Here is a 22,616-nt window from a genome sequence, read left to right on the forward strand (position 1 = left end):
TCTCGTCCTCCCACTGAAACTCCTTTCTATCCCTCTCTCTGTAGCTCTCTTCTCTCTTTTTGTAATCTTCTCCTCCTCCCACTGAAACTCCCTTCTATCCCTCTCTCTCTCTGTAACTCTCTTCTCTTTTTGGAATCTTCTTCTCCTCCTCCCACTGAAACTCCCTTCTATCCCTCTCTCTCTCTCTCTGTAGCTCTCTTCTCTCTTTTTGGAATCTTCTTCTCCTCCTCCCACTGAAACCCCCTTCTATCCTTCTCTCTGTAACTCTCTTCTATCTTTTTGGAATCTTCTTCTCCTCCCACTGAAACTCCCTTCTATCCCTCTCTCTCTCTGTAGCTCTCTTCTCTCTTTTTGGAATCTTCTTCTCCTCCTCCCACTAAAACTCCCTTCTATCCCTCTCTCTCTGTGCAGCTCTCTTCTCTCTTTTTGGAATCTTCTTCTCCTCCTCCCACTGAAACCCCCTTCTATCCTTCTCTCTGTAACTCTCTTCTATCTTTTTGGAATCTTCTTCTCCTCCCACTGAAACTCCCTTCTATCCCTCTCTCTCTGTGTAGCTCTCTTCTCTCTTTTTGGAATCTTCTTCTCCTCCTCGCACTGAAACTCCCTTCTATCCCTCTCTCTGTAGCTCTCTTCTCTCTTTTTGGAATCTTCTTCTCCTCCTCCCACTGAAACTCCCTTCTATCCTTCTCTCTGTAACTCTCTTCTCTCTTTTTGGAATCTTCTTCTCCTCCTCCCACTGAAACTCCTTTCTATCCCTCTCTCTGTAGCTCTCTTCTCTCTTTTTGTAATCTTCTCCTCCTCCTCTCACTGAAACTCCCTTCTATCCCTCTCTCTCTCTGTAACTCTCTTCTCTCTTTTTGGAATCTTCTTCTCCTCCTCCCACTGAAACTCCCTTCTATCCCTCTCTCTCTCTGTAACTCTCTTCTCTCTTTTTTTAGTCTTCTTCTCCTCCTCCCACTGAAACTCCCTTCTATCCCTCTCTCTCTCTCTGTAACTCTCTTCTCTCTTTTTTTAATCTTCTTCTCCTCCTCCCACTGAAACTCCCTTCTATCCCTCTCTCTGTAACTCTCTTCTCTCTTTTTGTAAACTTCTTCTCCTCCTCCCACTGAAACTCCCTTCTATCCCTCTCTGTGTAACTCTCTTCTCTCTTTTTGTAATCTCCTCCTCCTCCCACTGAAACTCCCTTCTATCCCACTCTCTCTTTAGCTCTCTTCTCTCTTTTTGTAATCTTCTTCTCCTCCTCCCACTGAAACTCCCTTCTATCCCTTTCTCTGTAACTCTCTTCTCTCTTTTTATAATCTTCTCCTCCTCCCACTGAAACTCCCTTCTATCCCTCTCTCTCTGTAACTCTCTTCTCTGTTTTTGTAATTTTCTCCTCCTCCCACTGAAACTCCCTTCTATCCCTCTCTCTCTCTCTGTAGCTCTCTTCTCTCTTTTTGGAATCTTCTTCTCCTCCTCCCACTGAAACTCCCTTCTATCCTTCTCTCTGTAGCTCTCTTCTCTCTTTTTGTAATCTTCTCCTCCTCCCACTGAAACTCCCTTCTATCCTTCTCTCTGTAACTCTCTTCTCTCTTTTTGGAATCTTCTTCTCCTCCCACTGAAACTCCCTTCTATCCCTCTCTCTGTAGCTCTCTTCTCTCTTTTTGGAATCTTCTTCTCCTCCTCCCACTGAAACTCCCTTCTATCCTTCTCTCTGTAACTCTCTTCTCTCTTTTTGTAATCTTCTCCTCCTCCCACTGAAACTCCCTTCTATCCCTCTCTCTCTGTAACTCTCTTCTCTATTTTTGTAATCTTCTCCTCCTCCCACTGAAACTCCCTTCTATCCTTCTCTCTGTAGCTCTCTTCTCTCTTTTTGGAATCTTCTTCTCATCCTCTCACTGAAACTCCCTTCTATCCCTCTCTCTCTCTGTAGCTCTCTTCTCTCTTTTTGGAATCTTCTTCTCCTCCTCCCACTGAAAGTCCCTTCTATCCCTCTCTCTGTAGCTCTCTTCTCTCTTTTTGGAATCTTCTTCTCCTCCTCCCACTGAAACTCCCTTCTATCCTTCTCTCTGTAACTCTCTTCTCTCTTTTTGGAATCTTCTTCTCCTCCTCCCACTGAAACTCCTTTCTATCCCTCTCTCTGTAGCTCTCTTCTCTCTTTTTGGAATCTTCTTCTCCTCCTCCCACTGAAACTCCCTTCTATCCCTCTCTCTCTCTGTAGCTTTCTTCTCTCTTTTTGGAATCTTCTTCTCCTCCTCCCACTGAAACTCCCTTCTATCCCTCTCTCTCTCTCTGTAGCTCTCTTCTCTCTTTTTGGAATCTTCTTCTCCTCCTCCCACTGAAACTCCCTTCTATCTCTCTCTCTCTCTGTAACTCTCTTCTCACTTTTTGGAATCTTCTTCTCCTCCTCCCACTGAAACTCCCTTCTATCCCTCTCTCTCTCTGTTGCTCTCTTCTCTCTTTTCGGAATCTTCTTCTCCTCCTCCCACTGAAACTCCCTTCTATCCCTCTCTCTGTAGCTCTCTTCTTACCCTTTGTAGCGTTTTTTGAAGTTCTTTCTGTAGCTCTCTTCTCCTCCCTCTCTAGTTTTCTTGGAACACTCTTTCGTTTGTTTTCTTCTCCCTCCTCTCTATAGCTCTCTTCTTCCCTCTCTCTCTCTCTCGGGCTTTCTTCTGACCTTTCTGTAGCTCTCTTCTCTCCCACTCTCTGTAATTTTCTCGTGACCCTCTTTCTTCTGCTCTTTTCTCCCTTCCTGATCTAGCTTTTCCCCCCCACCTTCTTGTAGCTCTCTTCTGCCTTCTCTCTGTAGCTTTCTTCTGCCCCTCTTTCTCTTGTCCTCTTCTCCCCTCTCTATGTAGCTCTTTTTGCCGTCTCTCTTTTCTCCTCCTCTCCCCCACTTTCTTCTCTCTCTAGCTTTCGTCTGAGCCTCCTTGTGTTGCTCTCTTCTACCCTCTCACTCTACGTTCTCTCCCCCTCTCTCTGTAGCTTTCTTTTCCACTCTCTTTGTAGCTCTTTTCTTACACCACTCTATAGCTCTCCCTTCTGTGTGTAGCTCTCTTCGCCCCTCATTCAGTGTTTCTCTTCTTCCCTTGCTCTATAGCTTTCTTCTCCCTTCCCTCTCTCTAGCTCTTTCTCCCCCTTACTCTCTAGCTTTCTTCTGACCCTTTTTCTGTTGTTATCTTCCCACTCACTCTCTGTAGCTGTCTTCCCTCTCTCTTTCTCTCTAGCTCTATTCTTCCCTATCTCTGCAGATCTCTTCTCCTTTCTCTCTCTGTAGATCTCTTCTTGTCTCTCACTCTAGCTTTCTTCTCTTATCTTTTTGTAGTTCACTTCTGATCATCTTTCTGTAGCTCTTCTCACCCTCTCTCCGTAGCTCTCTTCTTTCCCTCTCTCTCTGTAGCGCACTTCTCTTGTTCTCCTCTTCCCTCTCGCGGTAAGTCTCCTCTCCCGACTCTCTTTCTGTTTTTGCTTATCCACTCTCTCTGTAGCTCCATTCCTCTCTCTTTCTCTCTATAGCTCTCTTCTTCTCTCTCCCTATACCTTTCTTCTGACCCACTTTATGTTGCTCTCTTCTCCCTTCCCTCTCTGTAGCTCTTTTCTCCCTTCCCTCTCTGTAGTTCTCTTCTCTCCTCTCTCTGTAACTCTCTTCTCCTCTCTCTCTCTCTCTCTCTGTAGCTTTATTCTGACCCTCTTCTGGTTGTTCTCTTCCCCCTCCCTCCATAGCTTTCTTCTCCCATCTCTCTGTAGCTCTCTTCTGACCCATTTCTGCTGTTCTCTCCTACCCCTTTCTCTGTAGCTCTCCTCTCCCCTCTCGTTGGAACTCTCTTCTCTCTCTCTGTACTTGTCTTCTCCTCCTCCCTCTGTAGCTCTCTTCTCCCCTCTCCCTCTCTCTGTAGTTCTCTTCTCCCTTCTCTCAGTTGCTCTCTTCTCCTCTCTCTTTGTAGCTTCTTTCTGACCCTCTCTTCATCCCCACTCTCTTTTGCTCTCCTCTCCCTCTCACTGTAGCTCACTTCTCCCCTCTCACTCTAGCTTCCTTCTGACCCACTCCCTTTCGCTCTCTTCTTCCCCCCTCTCTTACTGAAGTGCTTTTCTATCCCTCTGCCTCTGTAGTTCTCCTCTTCCCCCCTGTTTGTTGCTCTTTTCTCTCCCTCAATGTAAAGAGTGACTGGAGAAACCTACCAACCAACCAACCAACCAACCAACCGACCAACATTTGTTACTGATAAAAAGACAACAAAAAAACAAGCAAGAACGTCTTTATAATAAAAATAGGCACGTACCATCCTTTAGGTTTTGTTTTCTCTTCATTTTATATTTCTTCCCTCTGTATTGAAAACTCATTTTCTTAATATCATATTTTATTTTGTTGTAATTAAGGAATCTGTTTCCCAGTGAGTATGCTTTCTCAAGCTTGGCATTTTCTTTGTCATTGAAGGTTATCAAGTTTCCTGGAGAATTTTCTTCAAAGTAAGACCATTGTGCCAAGTCTTTAAAAATAATTTCCTCGTCAGTTTCTTTAAATTCCATTAATAAGGATTGGATGGAGAGTTTAGCATCTTTTACATGACAGTGTCTGCCATGAATTGTAATTGTGTCTCTGATAGAAATCTGGACTTTGTGTCTTGTACCAATATTCCTTAAACTCAGTTTCTGAAAAGACACAAAAAAACCCAAATTAATTCTAGATATGATACAGATCGTTGTCATCGTTGTCATCATCACCATTTAAAGTTTGTTTTTTATACTAAGATAGACTGGACAGTTTGACAGGCTCTGGCAAGCCACAGGGCTATGGTGATCTCCAATTGTCTCTTGTGGCAGGGTGCCTATGGCTGGATGCCCTTCCTAATACCAGCCACTTTACAGAGTGGCACTGGGTGCTTTTTATTTCTTGCACCACCAGCACAAGTGAGGTTGTCAAGTAACTTACAAGGAAGAAAGGGAGAAGAATGAAACAAGGAAAAGCTCCTGATATGAAATGAGGGACGTGGGGTGGGTGGGAGAGGGAGTATTTGAGGGAAGAAGGAAGTGGGTTTATGCTAAAGCTTAGAGTATGACTGAGGGAGAAGCATTGATGTCTTGCTACAGAGGGGGATACATGGCTATCACACATTATCTAGGGGTGGCTAGGAGTAGATGATAGTGATGCAGTGCCAGAGCAGACTCTTAGGGGACAGGAAGATGAGTATGTGAAAGGTTCAGGCAAGGAAAGAAGGGGTTCTTGTATAAGTGAGAGGAAAGTGACTGATGGTTAGAGATTCAGGGTGGGTGGGAATGAGAATGTTCAGTTGATGGGGAATATTTGTATGGTGGAGGGGAGGGTTAGGTGAGAGACAGAGCAGTAGATTGGAGGGGGAGTGGAGTAATGTGCAATATTTAGGAATGGAAAATAGGGAGATGTAGCAGTATCTACCAGTGGCTGTATTGAATGGGGTGTGATGGCATAAATTAGAGGGTGCTGAGGGTGAAAGCAGATAGGTGTTATGTCTTCATGAAATGTAATAGAATGTGGTAAAGGAAAGAGATAACTAAAAGCACAGAAAAGTGATTGGTAAAATATCATGGGTGGAAGAAGGGAGGAGGAAGAGGAGTAATATATGGAGTGATGGAGGTCTGGGTGTTGGGAGAATGCTTGATGGGGCAGGATAGGTTACAATCATAACAAGAATACTTTCTAGACATCATTTTTTCTGTGTTGGATGATGAGTCTTTTCAAACACAGTGAATCACTTGTCATCTTGGTTCTTTATCATCTCCTCTGTGAGGCTCAACATCTTGAGATCAGCCTTCACTATTTCCTCTCATGTCCTCCTGGGCCTCCCTTTTTCATAAATTCCATCCACTTTGAGTCACGAGCACTTGTTTATGCAGCTGTCCTCCTCCATAAGCATCACATGACGAAACTAACACAATAATCTCTCCTACACATCACATCTTATTCTTCTAGCATTTAACTTTTCTTTTGAGACCATGGTACTTTGTTGTATATGCACACTGATGTTGTACATCTTCCAGAGTATCCTAGTTTCAGTTCTCTTTGATTTTCACATCAACATTTGTAGCCTACATCTCACTACTTTGTAGTATTGCTTTTCATACACAAGCATCATACAACCTGCCTTTTATTGAGAAAGAGAGAGAGAGAGAGAGAGAGAGAGAAAGAAAGAGTTCTTTCATAGCCAACAGAGGTAATAACTACCTGAATTTTTTCCATCCAGTTCTTATTCTAGCAACTATACTTTCAGTACATCACTTCTTCTAAGGAATTCCCAAGGTATTCGAGAAAATCTATTTCCTATATCTCCTTAGTATCTTCCATATACAATCACTTCTTCCTCTTTTAGCCTTCCTGTGATTCCACTGCACTACTTATGCATCCATAGCTTGCACTGGGTACTCAGAACAAAATTCCTGCCTACACATTTCCTATAAGTCAAGTGAGACTTGTGGACAGTGGAGTCTTGTCTGCTTACTATAGAACTTTGGTCTTGGCTAAATTAACCTTAAGCAACTTCAATTCCAGAGTTTTCTTCCACACCTGGAATCTCTTTTCTAAATTCTACAATAGATTCTGCCTTGAAAATGATGTCATTGGCATAGAATAGTTCTCAAGGGCACCCAGTTTAAATTCCTCTGTTATATTATGAAGAGTAATGATGGATAAGAGAGGACTGATAACTGAGTCCTGTTGCACTCCTACCTGTAACCTAAATTCATTACTGTACTCATGGACAATGCTCACCTTATTGATTGCACCTCTGTACATGGCTTGTATGTCTCTCACAAGCCATTAATCAACTTCTAGCTTCCTCAGAGTCTGCCTCATCATACAGCAGAGAACCAGTCAAAGGCTTTCTCCAGGTCAACAAATACCAAGTACCACTCACTGAATATGACATCTTCTTGTATAGTCTGATTCACTGCATTAGGTCATAACTGACTCCACTGGATACTTTCAGCATCCCAACAGTAATTCTTGATGGATCAAGGACTTTCTCTATTTTCATATCCGTTTAAGCTGTGTCTGTCATACTGCTGTCAACTTGGGTGGCATGTTGGGTCCATATTGGGAAAATTCTCTTTCTCCCAGTCATCCTCTACATTTCATAGCAGCACTGGCATACCTCTTTATTCTTTTCAGGATCATTAAGTGCAAGCATACCACTATCCATCTGCACAATATTTTGATTTCCTATTATACTCTCTCTTGGAGTCCAGAATATCTCACATCTCTGATTTTCATACTGTACAACATTGGACAGCAGTCAAGTTATGAAATATTATCTTCTTAATTATTTGAAATATTCTAAATCATTCTAAATTCTAAATCATCTGAAATATTATTTTTTAAATTAGCCAAACAATTTCTTCTTCAGATTCTCTTAAAATGTATTTTCTGGTCAAAAACATTGACCCATGCTATTTACTTTCGTGTTTTTGTTTTTATGTAGTCTCCCTTGTCAATGAGAGAGGAGAGGCAAGATATAGAGCCTAACTTATGCAAGCATAGAAAAGTGGATGTTAGAATGATGATAATGATAATACATACATACATACATACACACACACACACACACACACACACACACACACACACACACACACACACACACACACACACACACACACACACACACACACACACATATATATATATATATATATATATATATACATATATGAAAGTGAGTCAAAAAGTAATGCCATTTTGTTTAGGACAGGTATAATTACCAGCACAGGAACATGTATCATACATCAAAATGAAGCTGGTCCTCTGTGGATCACATCCCTACTTCTCAACATAGTCACCATTTCTCTCAATAGCAATGTTCCACCTTCGAATGAGAGCATGTATCCCTACCCCATAAAATTCTGCTAACTGTTCTTACCCACATAAACTACCCACATCAGTCATTAGCACTCAAGACACTACATCCTTCAAAGCTTCCATGCTTCCAGGAATTCACCAACAGTACACCTGATGTCGTCTCCTCCTCCTCCTCCGCCGCCACTACCACCACCACCACTTCCTCCTCCTCCTCCTCCTCCTCCTCCTCCCCCTCTTCTTCTTCTTCTTCTTCTTCTTCTTCTCCTCCTGTACGTATAGCAGGCTTACTATGTGCAGCTTACAGTACTGTGGTATTCGTTCTTTTCAGCTATCTAATACTTTTCTGATCATTATTATTATTATTATTATTATTATCATTATTAGTGAGTGAGAGAGCAGTGCATGCTATCAAACTGACACTAGGGTACAAATATATGAAGCCCAGTATACCCATCATGACTACCTGTCTGACAAGGGTTCACCAGGTACATGCATCACACCCATATGTGTGCGGCATGGTGATCTCATATCAAGATAAACAGCACATGACCTTGCAGGTGGGGCTTAATTAGAATTTTCTTCAGGTCGAGTAGCCCATCCTGCTCAAAAGGTCCTTGAATAAGAGTTGTTTAAGGATGTTGAGCAAAGCACCCATGTTTCCAAAGGTGAACTATTCAAACCCCCCAAAAACTCTTCTCAACACATGGCTATGATGCTCCCTCAACTACTTCTGCTCATGATCAGAGATGCACATATCATCAGCCACTAAGGGACATGCTCAACTGGTTAAGATCATGCAACTGACAAGCAAATCTGTGGTTTTGAGCAGAATATTTGCTGTAGCCCATCTTTTATACCAAGACAAAACAATATACATGATAACACTTCCAATCAATTAAGATCAGAAGCCATGAGAGCCACTGCTTGTTACTGCATTATTATTATTATTATTATTATTATTATTATTATTATTATTATTATTATTATTATTGTTCAGTAGTTTTATTTTTATAACGTGCTTTTACTTCACTACCGAGCGCAGCTCTGTGTGCCTTGGGTATGTGCTGTGGTTTGCTGTGATGCTCTTATGGTTACTGTATTGAAAGTGTTTTGCATAGGATGTGTGCAGTGCCCAGTAGTGCAATTTTCTGTATGTTATATATATTTGTAAGTCCTGGTGTTTTTGTTATGTATTTGTCTGAATATTTTTTTATTATACCTAAGGTACCTACTATAATAGGAATTGTTTCATTATTATTATTATTATTATTATTATTATTATTATTATTATTATTATTATTATATTTTAAAAAAAGGATTGACGTAACTCTTCACAAAGGTAAATAGTCAAGACGAAGAGTGTGATTTTAGATGTTTTATTCTTTGAACAATATTTCGACAGAACGTCTGTCTTTCTCAAGTTCAAACCAAAAGGTGATTGAAAATTCAAAATTTCAGAAACCAAACGTAAACACTATGAATGAGAGTAACCAGCGTCCATACGTTGATGGAATGACATCATCAGTTTTTGTCAGTTTTTTAATAAGCAGAAAGAAAGAAAAAGGAAGACGACAGAAAAAGAAAAGAAAAAGAGAGAAAGAAGAATATTCAATCAAACAGTTTTGCATAAATTTGATGATATTCTCCTGTCATCTTATTCATTCCTCCAGGGCGTGATGTCAATAACCCGCAAACATATTTCTCCTCATACATTCTGAGAAGTGAAAGTGGGGTACATTCAGAATATTTTTTGAGAATGTTTACTTTCAAGTATTCTTCAAAATTGCAGCCGCTTGAAACGAAATGTTCAGCAAGTTCTGTCCAACTACTATTATTCTGCCTGACGTCGAATCTGTGCCCATTAAACCTTTTGTTTAATTGTTCCGTTGTACAACCAACATAAATCAAGTTGTGTTTCGTGCATTCTGCAGCGTAAACTAAATGGGAATCTTTGCAGGTTCCCCCTTCTGTATAAATCATAACATTTCTATTATGATTTTTGATGGTATTCACATCACTCATGTTGTTGCACAATGAACAGGGCTTACCTCTCTTGCAGCTGTTCTTCAAGGTACAGCGTGCAGATACTCCAATGTTCGTTTTCTTGGAGTCAGATATAGAGGTCTATAATTTTTTTATGTTCTTATTCCGTCGAAAGGCTACAATGGGCGGCTGAGGAAATATCTGTTTGAAACTGGGATATTTTTTTGCCACATGTTGGTAACTTTCAGGCAACATTATTGAAATGCCAGTGAAACGTCGGTGTCAGTTAATCACTAAAGGAATTCTGTAATCAATTGTATTTTGTTTGCTAAGATTATGTGTGTAGGTTTGACTATCTTTGCTAATCTTAGCTATTTCACTTGCTATTTCCTTTAAACGTGATTCACTGTAACCTCGTTTGACATAATGACATACAAAAGCATTTGCATGTTTCCAGTAATCCCCTATGTCAGTGCAAATCCGTTTTATCCTCAAAAATTGGGATTTCGGATTTGACCGAATAAGATGATGTGGATGATCGGAGCGGCGGTGGAGATAAATGTGGGATGATGTTGGCTTGCAAAATAACTCTGTCACTATTTTGTCTCCAGAAAACTTGACTTTTGTGTCCAAAAATTCAACACTAGTTTTTGGAAAACTAGACGTAAATTTTATGTTGGACTTAAAGCCATAGTTTCTAGCATAACAATCACAGAAATGCAAGAAGTCCATTAAAATATCCTGTGATCCTTCGCAGACAAAAAATACATTGTCAATGAACCGTAACCAGAGTATTGGTTCATGACCAAGAAAGGATTTGAATGTCTTCAGTGACCGTGTCTCGAATTTCGTCATAAAGACATTAGTGAAATTAACTGCCATGGGGGTACCCATGGCGCAACCCTTCGTCTGGTGGTAAAACCTTTGTCTAAACTTCATTGTGTTACTTTCTAACACAAACCTCAATAATCTACAGAGCAAATTTGTTGGAACACTTTTATTTGACCGTTTTTCAAAGGCATCCATGCATGCTTCTACCCCTTCATTGTGGTCAATATTAGGATATTAGGAAGAAACATCCATGGTTACCAAAAAATCAGTTCTCAACACGGCCTCAGCGCTTAAAAAAGTTATTAATTTTAGATACAAAATCAAAAGTATCCCAAATATAGGAACTTGATCATTTTGCGACGGGGAGTAGAAAGCCATCCAGCCATTCCGAAATTTTGGCCGTACAGCATTCATATCCGCTGCAAATTGGGCGCATTGGAGGAAATCTTTCGAATTTTTTGTGTATTTTAGGGAGACCATAAAATACAGGTGTTCTTCTTTCAGACCTTAAAATCCTAGATTCAGGCTTATTAACGAAATTGTTTTCCTCCATTTCCAGAATTATTTTGTCAAGTTCCTCTCTGTAATTGGGGTTTGGATCGACAGGTAATTCTTCATATGAAGTTTTGTCATTTAAAACTTCTTCACAAGCCGAAATATACTCACTTTTGTCCATAATGACGATAGCGCCTCTCTTATCCGCCATCTTAATAACAATAGAATCGTTATTAGCTAGACGTCGGAGTGTGTAACGATGGGAATTTGTGAGGTTATTCCAGGATTTCTTTCCACTTGTTTTAAGGCTTTCTCTAATGCCTGCCTGACGAGATTCAAGAAATTCTAGTAGTGCTTGTGAACGTCCCTCCCGAACTTTATCTGGATACCAATTGGGATTCTTTTCAATCCAATTATGCCAGATTCGATCATCATCATTATTTTTAGGAAATATAGGGTTTTCTGCCGCCTCGTTACCAGTTTTCTCAAAAAGATATTCTTTCAGCTTGTGGTGGTGGACAAACTGAAATAGCCTTTGTGCTAGTTTATTCTTTCTTTTTCTTTCTTTCTGCTTATTAAAAAACTGACAAAAACTGATGATGTCATTCCATCAACGTATGGACGCTGGTTACTCTCATTCATAGTGTTTACGTTTGGTTTCTGAAATTTTGAATTTTCAATCACCTTTTGGTTTGAACTTGAGAAAGACAGACGTTCCGTCGAAATATTGTTCAAAGAATAAAACATCTAAAATCGCACTCTTCGTCTTGACTATTATTATTATTATTATTATTATTATTATTATTATTATTATTATTATTATTATTATTTTGTTTTGTTTTCTTCTTTCTTCAAATTTTCTTCTATTTCTCGCCGAGTGTTTTCCGTACACCTAGGGCAGAGAAACTCGTTGTATGCATTCCCAGTTTACACATACAAATTCACAGGTAAAATATGTATTTAAAAAAAAATAATAAAATTAAAATTTATGAATGGATGTTGTTTTCACAGCGATAATGCTCTTCTCAGTACATGAGTCATTCCAGTTAACACGATTTATTATTATTATCATTGTCATTATAATTATAATAACAATAACAACAACAACAACAACAACAACAACAACAACAACAACAATAATAATAATAATAATTATTATTATTGTTCAAGCGAATGGACGTGTCTCCCGAAGCTCTGTAAGTTGTTGACGTTTTTACCCGGAAATCTTTTGAAATCTGTTTTAAATTTTATATATTGTTGTAGCCAAGCCGACTAGGTTCTTGCGGAGCTAGTCGGTTAGGCGAGATTTCCCCCATTTAGGGGTGAATTCTTCGTTTGAAAAACTTCCATTTTCACATTTCACACGTATCATATCTGAAAAATGTCGGAAAAAAAAATAACAAGCTGTTCTCTTCTCTCTGCATCACTCCCCGACAAAAAGAATGACGGGTCAAGTCTTCTTTCACCCCGTCCAGTTAATGCCATAAAAGGCAAAATGCCAGTGAAAAGAGCAGCCAGCTGTTCTCTTCTCTCTACATCACTCCCCGACAAAAAGAATGACAGGTCAAGTCACATTCCACCTCGCCCAGCTGACGCCATAGTGGACAGTGTTCCTGATTCAGGTCTGTTTAACAGACTCTCTGCTGCTGACTTCCCAGCCCTCACCTCCACCATTGCTTCTACACCGGAGAGGGAGGAGGAAAAAAAGAACAAAGAAAACAAAGTAAACAACACGAGCAACAGTACCAAGACCACAACCAGTAGCCATTGTAACGGTTTCGCCTCCGCAGCTAAGCAGAGCTCAGAAGAAATCCAAGTGACAATGGCAGAAATAAAGAATGCCAAGGAATTGTTAAGAAGGGATGGCAATAATGTCTTCCTTAACACTCCACAAGCATTAATACAAGCAACGAAAAGAAAAACAATAGTATACAAGGTATTCAATACAAAATACCAAAAGATGGAGAATGCTACTCCACAGAGATTGGAGATAGCTCTAACGCCGATATGGGGCCAAAAAAGCTTCGTAACCAAAGGGAAGCGCTTTGGAACAGTGGAAGTGCGCTTCCCAACGGAAGAGGATGCCATCCGGCACTCTACAACACCGTTAAAGGCGGAAGAATTATTACTCGTGCCGACATACCTTGGTCGACGTGTGACAGAAATAAAAATAAATCATGTGCCACCAGAACTGAACATCTGGCTAGTGGCAGCTATGCTCTTCGACATTGAAGAGACTGCCACTATCCTAAAGGTGAACAGAGTAAAAGAAAAAAACTGGTTGGGCATGGAAATGCATCTCCTTGTTCAGATTGAACAAGATAGCATAAATACCATACCCGACGCCATAAACCTGCCGGATGGCAGTAGAATACACATTGCAGTAGAGGGGCGCAGACCAAAGTGCTACCTCTGCAGCAGTGAAAAACACTTAAAAAGAGACTGCCCCATCTACAAGCAAAGAATGGAGGCAGACAAAAACAGAAAATTGCAGCAACAACAACAACAACCAAAAGCCTCCACACCACCAACACCGTCACCGCCAACACCATCACCACCAACACCATCACCACCAACACCATCACCACCAACACCATCACCACCAACACCATCACCACCAACACCATCACCACCAGCACCACGAAAAGCGACACCACCATCTCCATCCATCACCAAACCAACACCAACACCAACACCAAGAACCTCCACACCAAAAAAGATAACAGAACCAGCAACAACAGAAATTGTAAAAGAATCTTCATCAGATCCGACAAACATTCCCTTTCCAGATCAGATCAGCTCGGATTGTGCGAACACTGATAGTGAAAAAGGGAAGTGGCAAACTGTACCACCAACAAAAAAACGAAAAAGAAAGACAAAAGAAACAATTGACAAAGAGGGGAGGCGCGAAAAAGGTGAGCTTCCCAACATCATCGGCAACAACAACACACACTCACAACAAATAGCAACACCTTCTCCACCGCAAACACCAGCACTCACACACACCACAAACGAAACAGCCATCAACACAAAAAATGAACGCTTATTAGACTTTTTAAAAAACAATACAAATGCAAACACCACAAATTTCATTATACCCCTACACAACGCACCACCAGCACACATACTCACACTAAAAATAACCCAAGAAAACTATAATAATAATAATAATAATAATAATAATTATAATAACTTGTTGTCTCTTGAGGTCTCTGGGTGAGACTTGGATCCAACTTGTACAAATGCAAAGCAAAAGTCAAACATAAAATAATAATAATAATAATAATAATAATAATGATAATAATAATAAGTAGCTGGACGCATGAAAAAATTTACAGATAATTTTAATATCATCCAATGAATAGTTGTCATTTAATGAAAATTGTTTAATCTGCAATATTTTGGTTAATGAAAAATTCTATTATCCTTTATATTTATTAATAATATATATATAAATTAAGTTATTGTGTGAAAGTATATGCTAAACACATCCGTTACAGCAGTTCGTTATGTACAATTTTTCTAGTGTAGGTGATTCCCCTTCTGCGACCATGAGGGGATTCGTTTTGAGGTATCACTTTAACCCTCACTCTGTTCATTGTCCTTGCTCTTGAAAAAGCTACGTAAAGCTGGCCATGAGTGAAGCATGGCTGTGAAAAATGTATGCCAACTCTATTGAATGATTGCCATTGTGCTTTATTGATTACATAGAATAGGACAGATAAACTGGGAACTGGGTCCAATGCAGAACGAATGGAATGTTTGTATTACTTGGAGCAAGCTTGATTCTTGGAATCAGTACTCTCGTGTGAGAATGAGATCCACTTATAATTGACACTTTGATGCTATGCTCATGGTGCTGAAGTACTTCCAAGCGAGTTCCATTGCATAAAGCTTGTGTTATAGAGAGGTTTCTAAGAAGCATAATAATTGCTCCAACTTTTAAGTTAAAGTGATGGGGAGGCATTCCAGAAGGTGTAAGAGAGTTTATAAACTCCATGAGATAATTCTGGGTTGCTTCTTCACTATCAAAAGGTACTGAGTCGGTGCTTAGATGTGTCTTACTTTTAGTGGGCAATCTACTTAGAATTTCTTCATTTACTGCTGAGCAATCCGAAGTTTTAGGGGATAAGATCACTCTATTTTTCATTTCTTCTGCTGTACAATTATCAAATATATCAGATACCATAGAATTATTACACATGCATACGTCAGGCATATGAATGGTATCTTCTGTGAGATTATCAAGAGAGCTTTGAAGAAATCCACTTCCAAGATGTAGTAGCCACTTCGGAAAATCTTGTTCATTTGCATTTGTTCTCATGTTTTGCTTAAGTTGTATTTGATGAAAATTATCCGACATAGAGGAGTATTTAAGGCAGGCATCAAGTACAGCTGCAGGAGGAGCTCTGGGAATAACTGGAAAAACTTGTCTAACATCTCCTAGTATGATAATTTTCCCACCAAATATACTATTACTATTCCTAATATCTCTTAAACAATTATCTATACCTTCCAAAGCATAAACTGATATCATTGAAGCTTCATCAATAATGAAGACTTTTACTCGCCTAATAATGTTTCTTTGATCAGAATTTGGTGGAATATGGCACACATTTATTTCACTCAAAGGAAATGGAATCTTGAATATACTGTGAAGATTTACCACTACATTGCAAAAGAGTTGTAGCAACGCCAGTCTAGAAGCCAAGGGAAATAACTTGAATTTAATCCTGACTTATCTCCTTTAGCATGATAAACACTGATGGTACAGGTGTAGTATGTTGATAATAGATAAATAAATAAATAAAAACCCTGTATTATTGTGGAGAACTTACTCGAGATTGTGTTAAATCCATATCAAATGGTATTTCCTCAGTTGTTAATAGAGAATGGTACTTGTTTTGAAGAGTTTCTATAGCATTGTCAAGATTTTTGTTTTTAGTAAAGAATTTCAATGTGACACCAACATTTTGTTGACCATCAGAGACATTATCTTCTATTTCTTCATCTTTATCATCTGAAATAAAAGAAATATTCATTTTGTCAATGAAAAATAACCAAACAACCAGCAGAAGATTTTTTATGTTGCAGCTTCAAGATTAAATATTAATTCGTCTTTTTTGTTTTTCTGTTTAGTGAAGAGCTATCATTTCCTGAAATAATGAAGTTAATCTGAAAAAGACTATCACCTTATCCCTGTGGGGAGTGATGTCAGCTGCTCTTTAATTATAGATATATATATTACCATCTAGTACATCACTACTACCATCCAGGGACTCTTATATAGTGAATGATGCCAAGTGTTATTTAATTAGTTCTTCTTCATTAGTATTCAAGTTGAAAATTTCTCTAATTAATGATAAATATTTTGAGAAACCCTAACAAAAAAGATCATTTCTGTTGTATTTAACTAAATTTGAATAGGTCTCACGGAGGCAATGACGAAGACCTTTAGCATTATGTCATGCTTGAAAAGAAGACCCATCAAGCCAAACAAAATCGCAGTCATGGCAGATACTGGTGTCATGCAAATGGCACCTGTGCTGGCGGCACGTAAAAGCACCCATTACACTCTTGGAGTAGTTGGTATTAGGAAGGGCATCCAGCCATAGAAAACCATGCCAAATCAGACTGGAGTCTGGTGCAGCCTCACAGCATGCCAGCTCAGTCAAGCCGTCCAACCCATGCCAGCATGGACAATGGATGCTAAATACTGATGATGATGGTGATAATACAGAATTTACTAAAATATCCTGTCATTACTAAGCTGGTAACTAGAGCATAAATTAACAGCAATGGTAATGATAACAGTACAAATTTTGATAAGAAAGGAAATAACGTCAGGTGCATTTTGAAGATAAAAAACGCAGATGAACATTGCCTTAATTCAGGTTATGAGAGACATGAGTTTACACAGAAACTCTAGTGATAACAAAATAAATGAGGCTAGACTTTTAAGGGAAGGCTTCTCACTCAGCAGTGGTTCAAGAAGGAAATGAACTAGCAAAGACAATGGGGCAATGGTGCAGTTCTACCTAGAAAGTGAATCCAAAGTAAGGGGTTACAGAAAACACATGTTAATGCTTTGGTCGAAAAAGTATATGTTTGAAGTAACAGAGCAGAGACTAGTGAACCAAGCTAATGCTATTAGGAGAAGAAAGTGAATGACAGAATTGGAAATGGAAGAGATCACAAGACAACAAAAAAGAGAGATCAAGAATTAGATCAGCTAAACAACATAAGTGATACAGCTCAAGCAAATGAAGAGTTTACAAGACAAAATAATAGAACAACTGATCAGGAAAAGAAACCTGACACCAGCAACATAAGTGAGGAAGATCAGTAGATTTTAAATAGGTTGAAGGAAGTAATAAGTAAAGAAGAAAGAAAAAAGATTGCCAGCATTAAGAGGAAGTCGCTAGAAAAGTATATTCTGTTATCAGTAGGATGGGTACTAAAAATATAGTAGACACTAACTTATTGATCTATGCAGGAGGTGGGGTAGTAGTTATGTTGTGGTGAATAGAGAGTAACACCCCTGTGGGATTGAAAGTAGATTCATAAAAGAGTAACGTACTTCATTGAGAGACAGAAGGCATTTTAGGGTCTCACGTTGAAGTATTAGTAGTATGTCATGTGAATACACAGCTTTTGCCCAGCTTCCTTTTAATCCTATATCCAAACAACAAGGATATAAAATGAATGACAAGGAGTTTGAAACTTGCATTCAGACGCTCAATTTTTTTTGTATGAAAAAGTCGTTAACATGGAGGATTTATTTGCCTACATAGTGCAGTTGCAAAAGCAGCAACAACAACAAAACCAACAGTTGCTGCAAGTAATATTCAAGATATCCAAAAGTACGTCATAGTCATTGACACCAGACAATAGAGTAAACTCAATTGGAGGAGAGTTTGGTTATAACTCAGAAGAAAGGACAACATTTTCTCCATATTTTTGAAGATATGAAGAAATCTTGAACAAAAATGTCAAAACTGGACTGACAGGAAAGAAGTGGGATCACTTTTAAGAAAGTTATCCCCTGCTGAACTCGAAAAATATTGTAACTATATTCTGCCGAAGAATCCAAGTGAGATTTGTTTTGAGGAAACAATTTTTATTGAAAATTTTCAGTGAAATGAGTTCCCTGTTCAATACTCACTAGCAGTGTTTAAATTTGGTCGTGAAATATGATGGAAATTTCGTCACCTATGCTGTCGTTGTTAACAGAGAATGTGAAAAATTCAAATTAACCTCAGACATGTCCAAATGCCTACTTTTCATTCTAGGGCTAACTGAAAGCAAAGATGCAGGTATACATTCTCAGATATTGACAAAATTAGAACAGAACCAAAAATTAACTCTACAGGCAGTAGCATAAGGATGCGAGAGGATTATAAATTTAAGGCATGACACTGATGTAAGTGAAGAAAAAGATTGCTCTTATATTTATGCATGCCAACTTGTAAAGGATGAGAAAAAAGAAAAGAAAAAAATATCAAAATCAAATGCTATGGGTCATGCTATGGGTGCAAAGGTTTACATTTTAAATGTAATTGTCCATTCCAAAATCTAAAACGTTTTCAGTGTGGAAAAATTGGACATAAAAGCTCACATTGTAGAGTGAAACAAAAAAGGCCAAATGAAAATGATTCTGGCAAGAAAGTATTCATTATCATCATCGTCATCATTTAACATCCATTGTCCATGCTGGCATGGGTTGGACGATTTGACCAGGGCTGGCAAGCTGCAAGGCTGCACCAGACTCCAGTCTGATTTGCCATGGTTTTCTATGGCTGGATGCCCTTCCTAATGCCAACCACTCAGAGAGTGTAACGAGTGCTTTTACGTGGCACCAGCATGAGTGCCATTTGCATGACACTGGAGTGTGTTTACATTCCACCGGCACAGGTGCAAATTTGTGTGACACTGGTATCTGCCACGAATGCAATTTTGCTCAGCTTGATGTGTCTTCTTCTCAAGGTCTTCTTCTCAAGCACAACATAATGCCAAAGGTGTCGGTCATTGCCTCTGTGAGGCCCAACACTTAAAAAGAACTCAACCACTTTGCATCCATGAGACCCAATGCTCAAAAGGAACTCAGCCACTTTGCCTCCATGAGGCACAACGTTCAAAAAATTTCTTTACGTGCCACCAGCATGGGTGCACTCAATTTGATGGCTCCTCTCAAGCACAGCCCATTACCAAAGGTCTCGGTCACCAGTCATGCCTCTGTGAGGCTCAAAGTTCAAAAACCATGCTTCACCACCTCGCCCCATGTCTTCTTGGGTCTACCTCTATCACAGGTTTCCTCTACAGTAAGAGACTGGCACTTCTTTATACAACTATCCTCCTCCATATACATCACATGACCATACCCACACAGTCGTCTCTCTTGCACACCACATCTGATGCATCTTACACCTAACTTTTCTCTCAAGATGCTTACACTCTGTCGAACATGCGCACTGACATTGCACATCCATCAAAGCATACTGACTTCATTTCTCTCAAGCATACACATGTCCTCAGCTGTTACAGCCCATGTTTCACTGCCATGCAGCAGAGCTGTTTGTACACAGGCAGCAAACAATTTGCCTGTCACTCTGAGAGAGAGGCCCTTTGTTGCCAGCAGGGGTAGGGGCTCCCTGAACTTTGCCCAGCCTAGTCTTGTTTTCACAGCTATGCTTTTGGAGCATCCATCTCCACTACTAACTTGGTCACCTAGATAACAGAAGCTATTTACTACCTCTAGCTTGCCTCCCTGGCAGTTGATGGAGTCTATTTTCTGTGCATTTTCAGCATTTATTGTACCTATGCATCTTCCACATACAAAAGTTAGTTTCCCTGTTAACCTTCCTCTGATATTGCTGCACCTCTTATGTGTCCATAGCTTGCACTGGGTGCATCTTATGCAGTTTCTATCTACACCTTTTCTACAGATTGAGCAGGGCCATCTGCCTGAAGGTATTTGTGATTTGTCTGCCTTCCTACTTACTATGACTTTGGGTTTTGCTAGGTTAACTCTAAGGCTCTTTGATTCTAGACCTTGTTTCCATACCTGGAACTTCTCTAGTTCATGTAGTGATTTAGCTATAAGAGCAAGGTCATCAGCATAGGAGAGCTCCCAGGGGCAACCTGTCTTGAATTAGTGTGTTATTGCCTGGAGGACTATGATGAACAAGAGGGGGCTGAGCACCGATCCTTGGTAAACCCATACTTGTACCCTGAATTCTTCACTGTACTCATTGCTAACTCTCACCTTACTGGTAGTGTCCTTGTACAAGGCTTGTATGGCTCTCACTAACCACTCATCTATCCCTAGCTTTTGCATTGACCACCAGATAAGAGATTGGGGGACCCTGTCAAAGGCTTTCTCTATGTCAACAAAAGCCAAGTACAGAGGTTTATCTTTGGCTAGGTATTTCTCCTGCAGTTGCCTTACCAGAAATATAGCATTGGTGGTGCTTCTACCTTGCACAAAGCCAAACTGCATCTCATCTAGGCTAACTTTCTCTCTCTGATTAGGTGTGCCAAGTCTCTCCACAACTTTCATCACCTGATCCAACAATTTGATACCTGTGTAGTTATTTCTATCTAAGGCATCACCTTTACCTTTGTAACAGTTGACTATGGTGCTGCTCCATCAGTCATTGGGTATGACTCCATCATGAACCACCTGATTTGCAATATGGGTGACAAGACCATAACCAAATACTATCTGATATTTTAAGCATTTCAGCAGTGATTCCTGAAGGGCTGGGATGCTTTCCCTACCTTCATATCCTTAATTGCTTTATCTATCATGTTGATTTGTATAGCTGGTCCCTCAGTTGGGTCAACATTTGCTAAACTCTCCTCCTCCCATTCATTCTCCACATTCAGCAGTCTTTTATAATGGCATTTCCAAGCCTCTTTCTTTTCAGAATCATTAAATGCAAGTGCACCATCATCCATGCAGGTGCATTTCTTTCCTGTGACATCACAGTTTTGTCTCACACATTTTCTTGCAATCCAAAATACTTCAGTTCTTTGGTCCTCATGATGCTGAACATAGGCAAATGTCTTCTTTTCTGCTTCTCCCTTGGCTAGATATACCTGTCTCCAAGCTATCTGATACAGTTCCCTGCTACCTCACACTTCCAGACCTGTTTCTTTGCTCCAATAGCCCTATCTACAGTATTGTTCCATCACCACATTATCCTAATCTGGAAAAGACTTGCACCAGCCACAGATTTAGTCTGTGGCACTCAGCAATCTATCCTGCAGGAATTCCCAGCTGCCTTCTATGTCTCAGGACTGCAGCTCCTCCTCCTCCCTCTCATCAAATTTTTCAGTAAGGATATCCCTAAATCTCTGACCATGTTAAGGATTCTTTAGCTTCCAAATCCTTCTTTTCCAGATTGGTCTGCATTTTGGCATCCTTCTGGCCTTGAGCCTAAAGTCACTAACAACTAGTCTATGTTGAGGGGTACATTCTTCACCAGGGAAGGTCTTTGTATTTAAGAGCAAACATGCATCCGGCTGTCTGGTGAGGATGAAACCAATCTGGCTAGCAGAGTCACCTGACTGATGGGTTATCAGGTGGCTGGCTGGCTTCCTGAAATTGGTGATGCAGATCAAAAGGTTATTTGCATCACATAACTCCAGGAGCCTTGTTCCCTTTTCATTTCAGGAACCAATACCATGGCCCCCACCCCCATGAACACCATGGAAGATACCAGGATGCCATCCAGCATGCCTGTTGAAATCCCTAGTCACAAAGATGAGATCATTGTCATTCGTCTTTGAGGTAGCCTGCAGCGAAGCTCAGAAATGAAAATTTGTGTCCTTAAAAATGAATAATGTGAACATCATGTTACAACTGGATACAAGCAGAGATATCATGATAATTAACACAGTTTTGTGGAGGAAAATCAGGAAACCTAGATTGAAAGAAACTTCGAAAATTGCTTGTTTTTAAGGGTGAAATGATAAGTGATGATACCTTTCATGGAAAAACCTTAAAAGCCAAAGTTTTTGTGCTGAATAATACGAAAAATTTATTTTGAACAGACTGGATGGAATTATTTAAATTATAGGACCTCTCCATAATTTTTTTCTGTAAAATGTGAATGGTTCTTTCTGCCAGTACAAATAAAGTGTCAGACGAATTATAAGAAATGATTAAAAAGGATTTTTCCCAAAGTTTTTTTTTCTGACAAATTAGGTGTTTGCACCAAAACAAAGGCTAAGTTTGATGTAAACGAAAACATATCTCAGTATTTAAACCAAAACGAATTGTACCCTTCACAGCATTGAAACAAGTCAACAAAGAATTACATGGACTTGAAAAACTTGGGGTTATTGAAAAGATTTATTACATTCAATGGCATCACCAACAGTTTATGTCAAGAAAAAAAAGAACAAAATCCGAGTATGTGGTGATTTTTCAATAGGTTAAAGGAATGTTTGATGCCATATAATTACCTGTTGCCAAGCCTGGAAGAAATTTTTT

At 39.6% G+C, this 22,616-nt stretch overlaps 1 protein-coding gene across 2 annotated transcripts in view; it reads right to left on the bottom strand.

Annotated features, from left to right (window-relative positions):
• LOC149137958 (protein mono-ADP-ribosyltransferase PARP14-like) overlaps positions 1–22,616 on the bottom strand; it is a 405,174-nt gene that overhangs the window by 169,846 nt on the left and 212,712 nt on the right. For both annotated transcript variants that reach the window (XM_089340089.1, XM_089340037.1), the window contains 2 exons: positions 15,955–16,136; positions 4,260–4,629 (listed from right to left, as the gene is read on the bottom strand). In XM_089340089.1, the coding sequence (XP_089196215.1) occupies positions 4,260–4,629; positions 15,955–16,136 (552 nt within the window). The remainder of the gene's footprint in view (positions 1–4,259; positions 4,630–15,954; positions 16,137–22,616) is intronic.

The sequence above is a fragment of the Octopus bimaculoides genome, chromosome 1 (assembly GCF_046866305.1).
Source record: "Octopus bimaculoides isolate indiv1 chromosome 1, ASM4686630v1, whole genome shotgun sequence".
In the NCBI taxonomy this organism is placed as follows: Eukaryota; Metazoa; Mollusca; class Cephalopoda; order Octopoda; family Octopodidae; genus Octopus; species Octopus bimaculoides.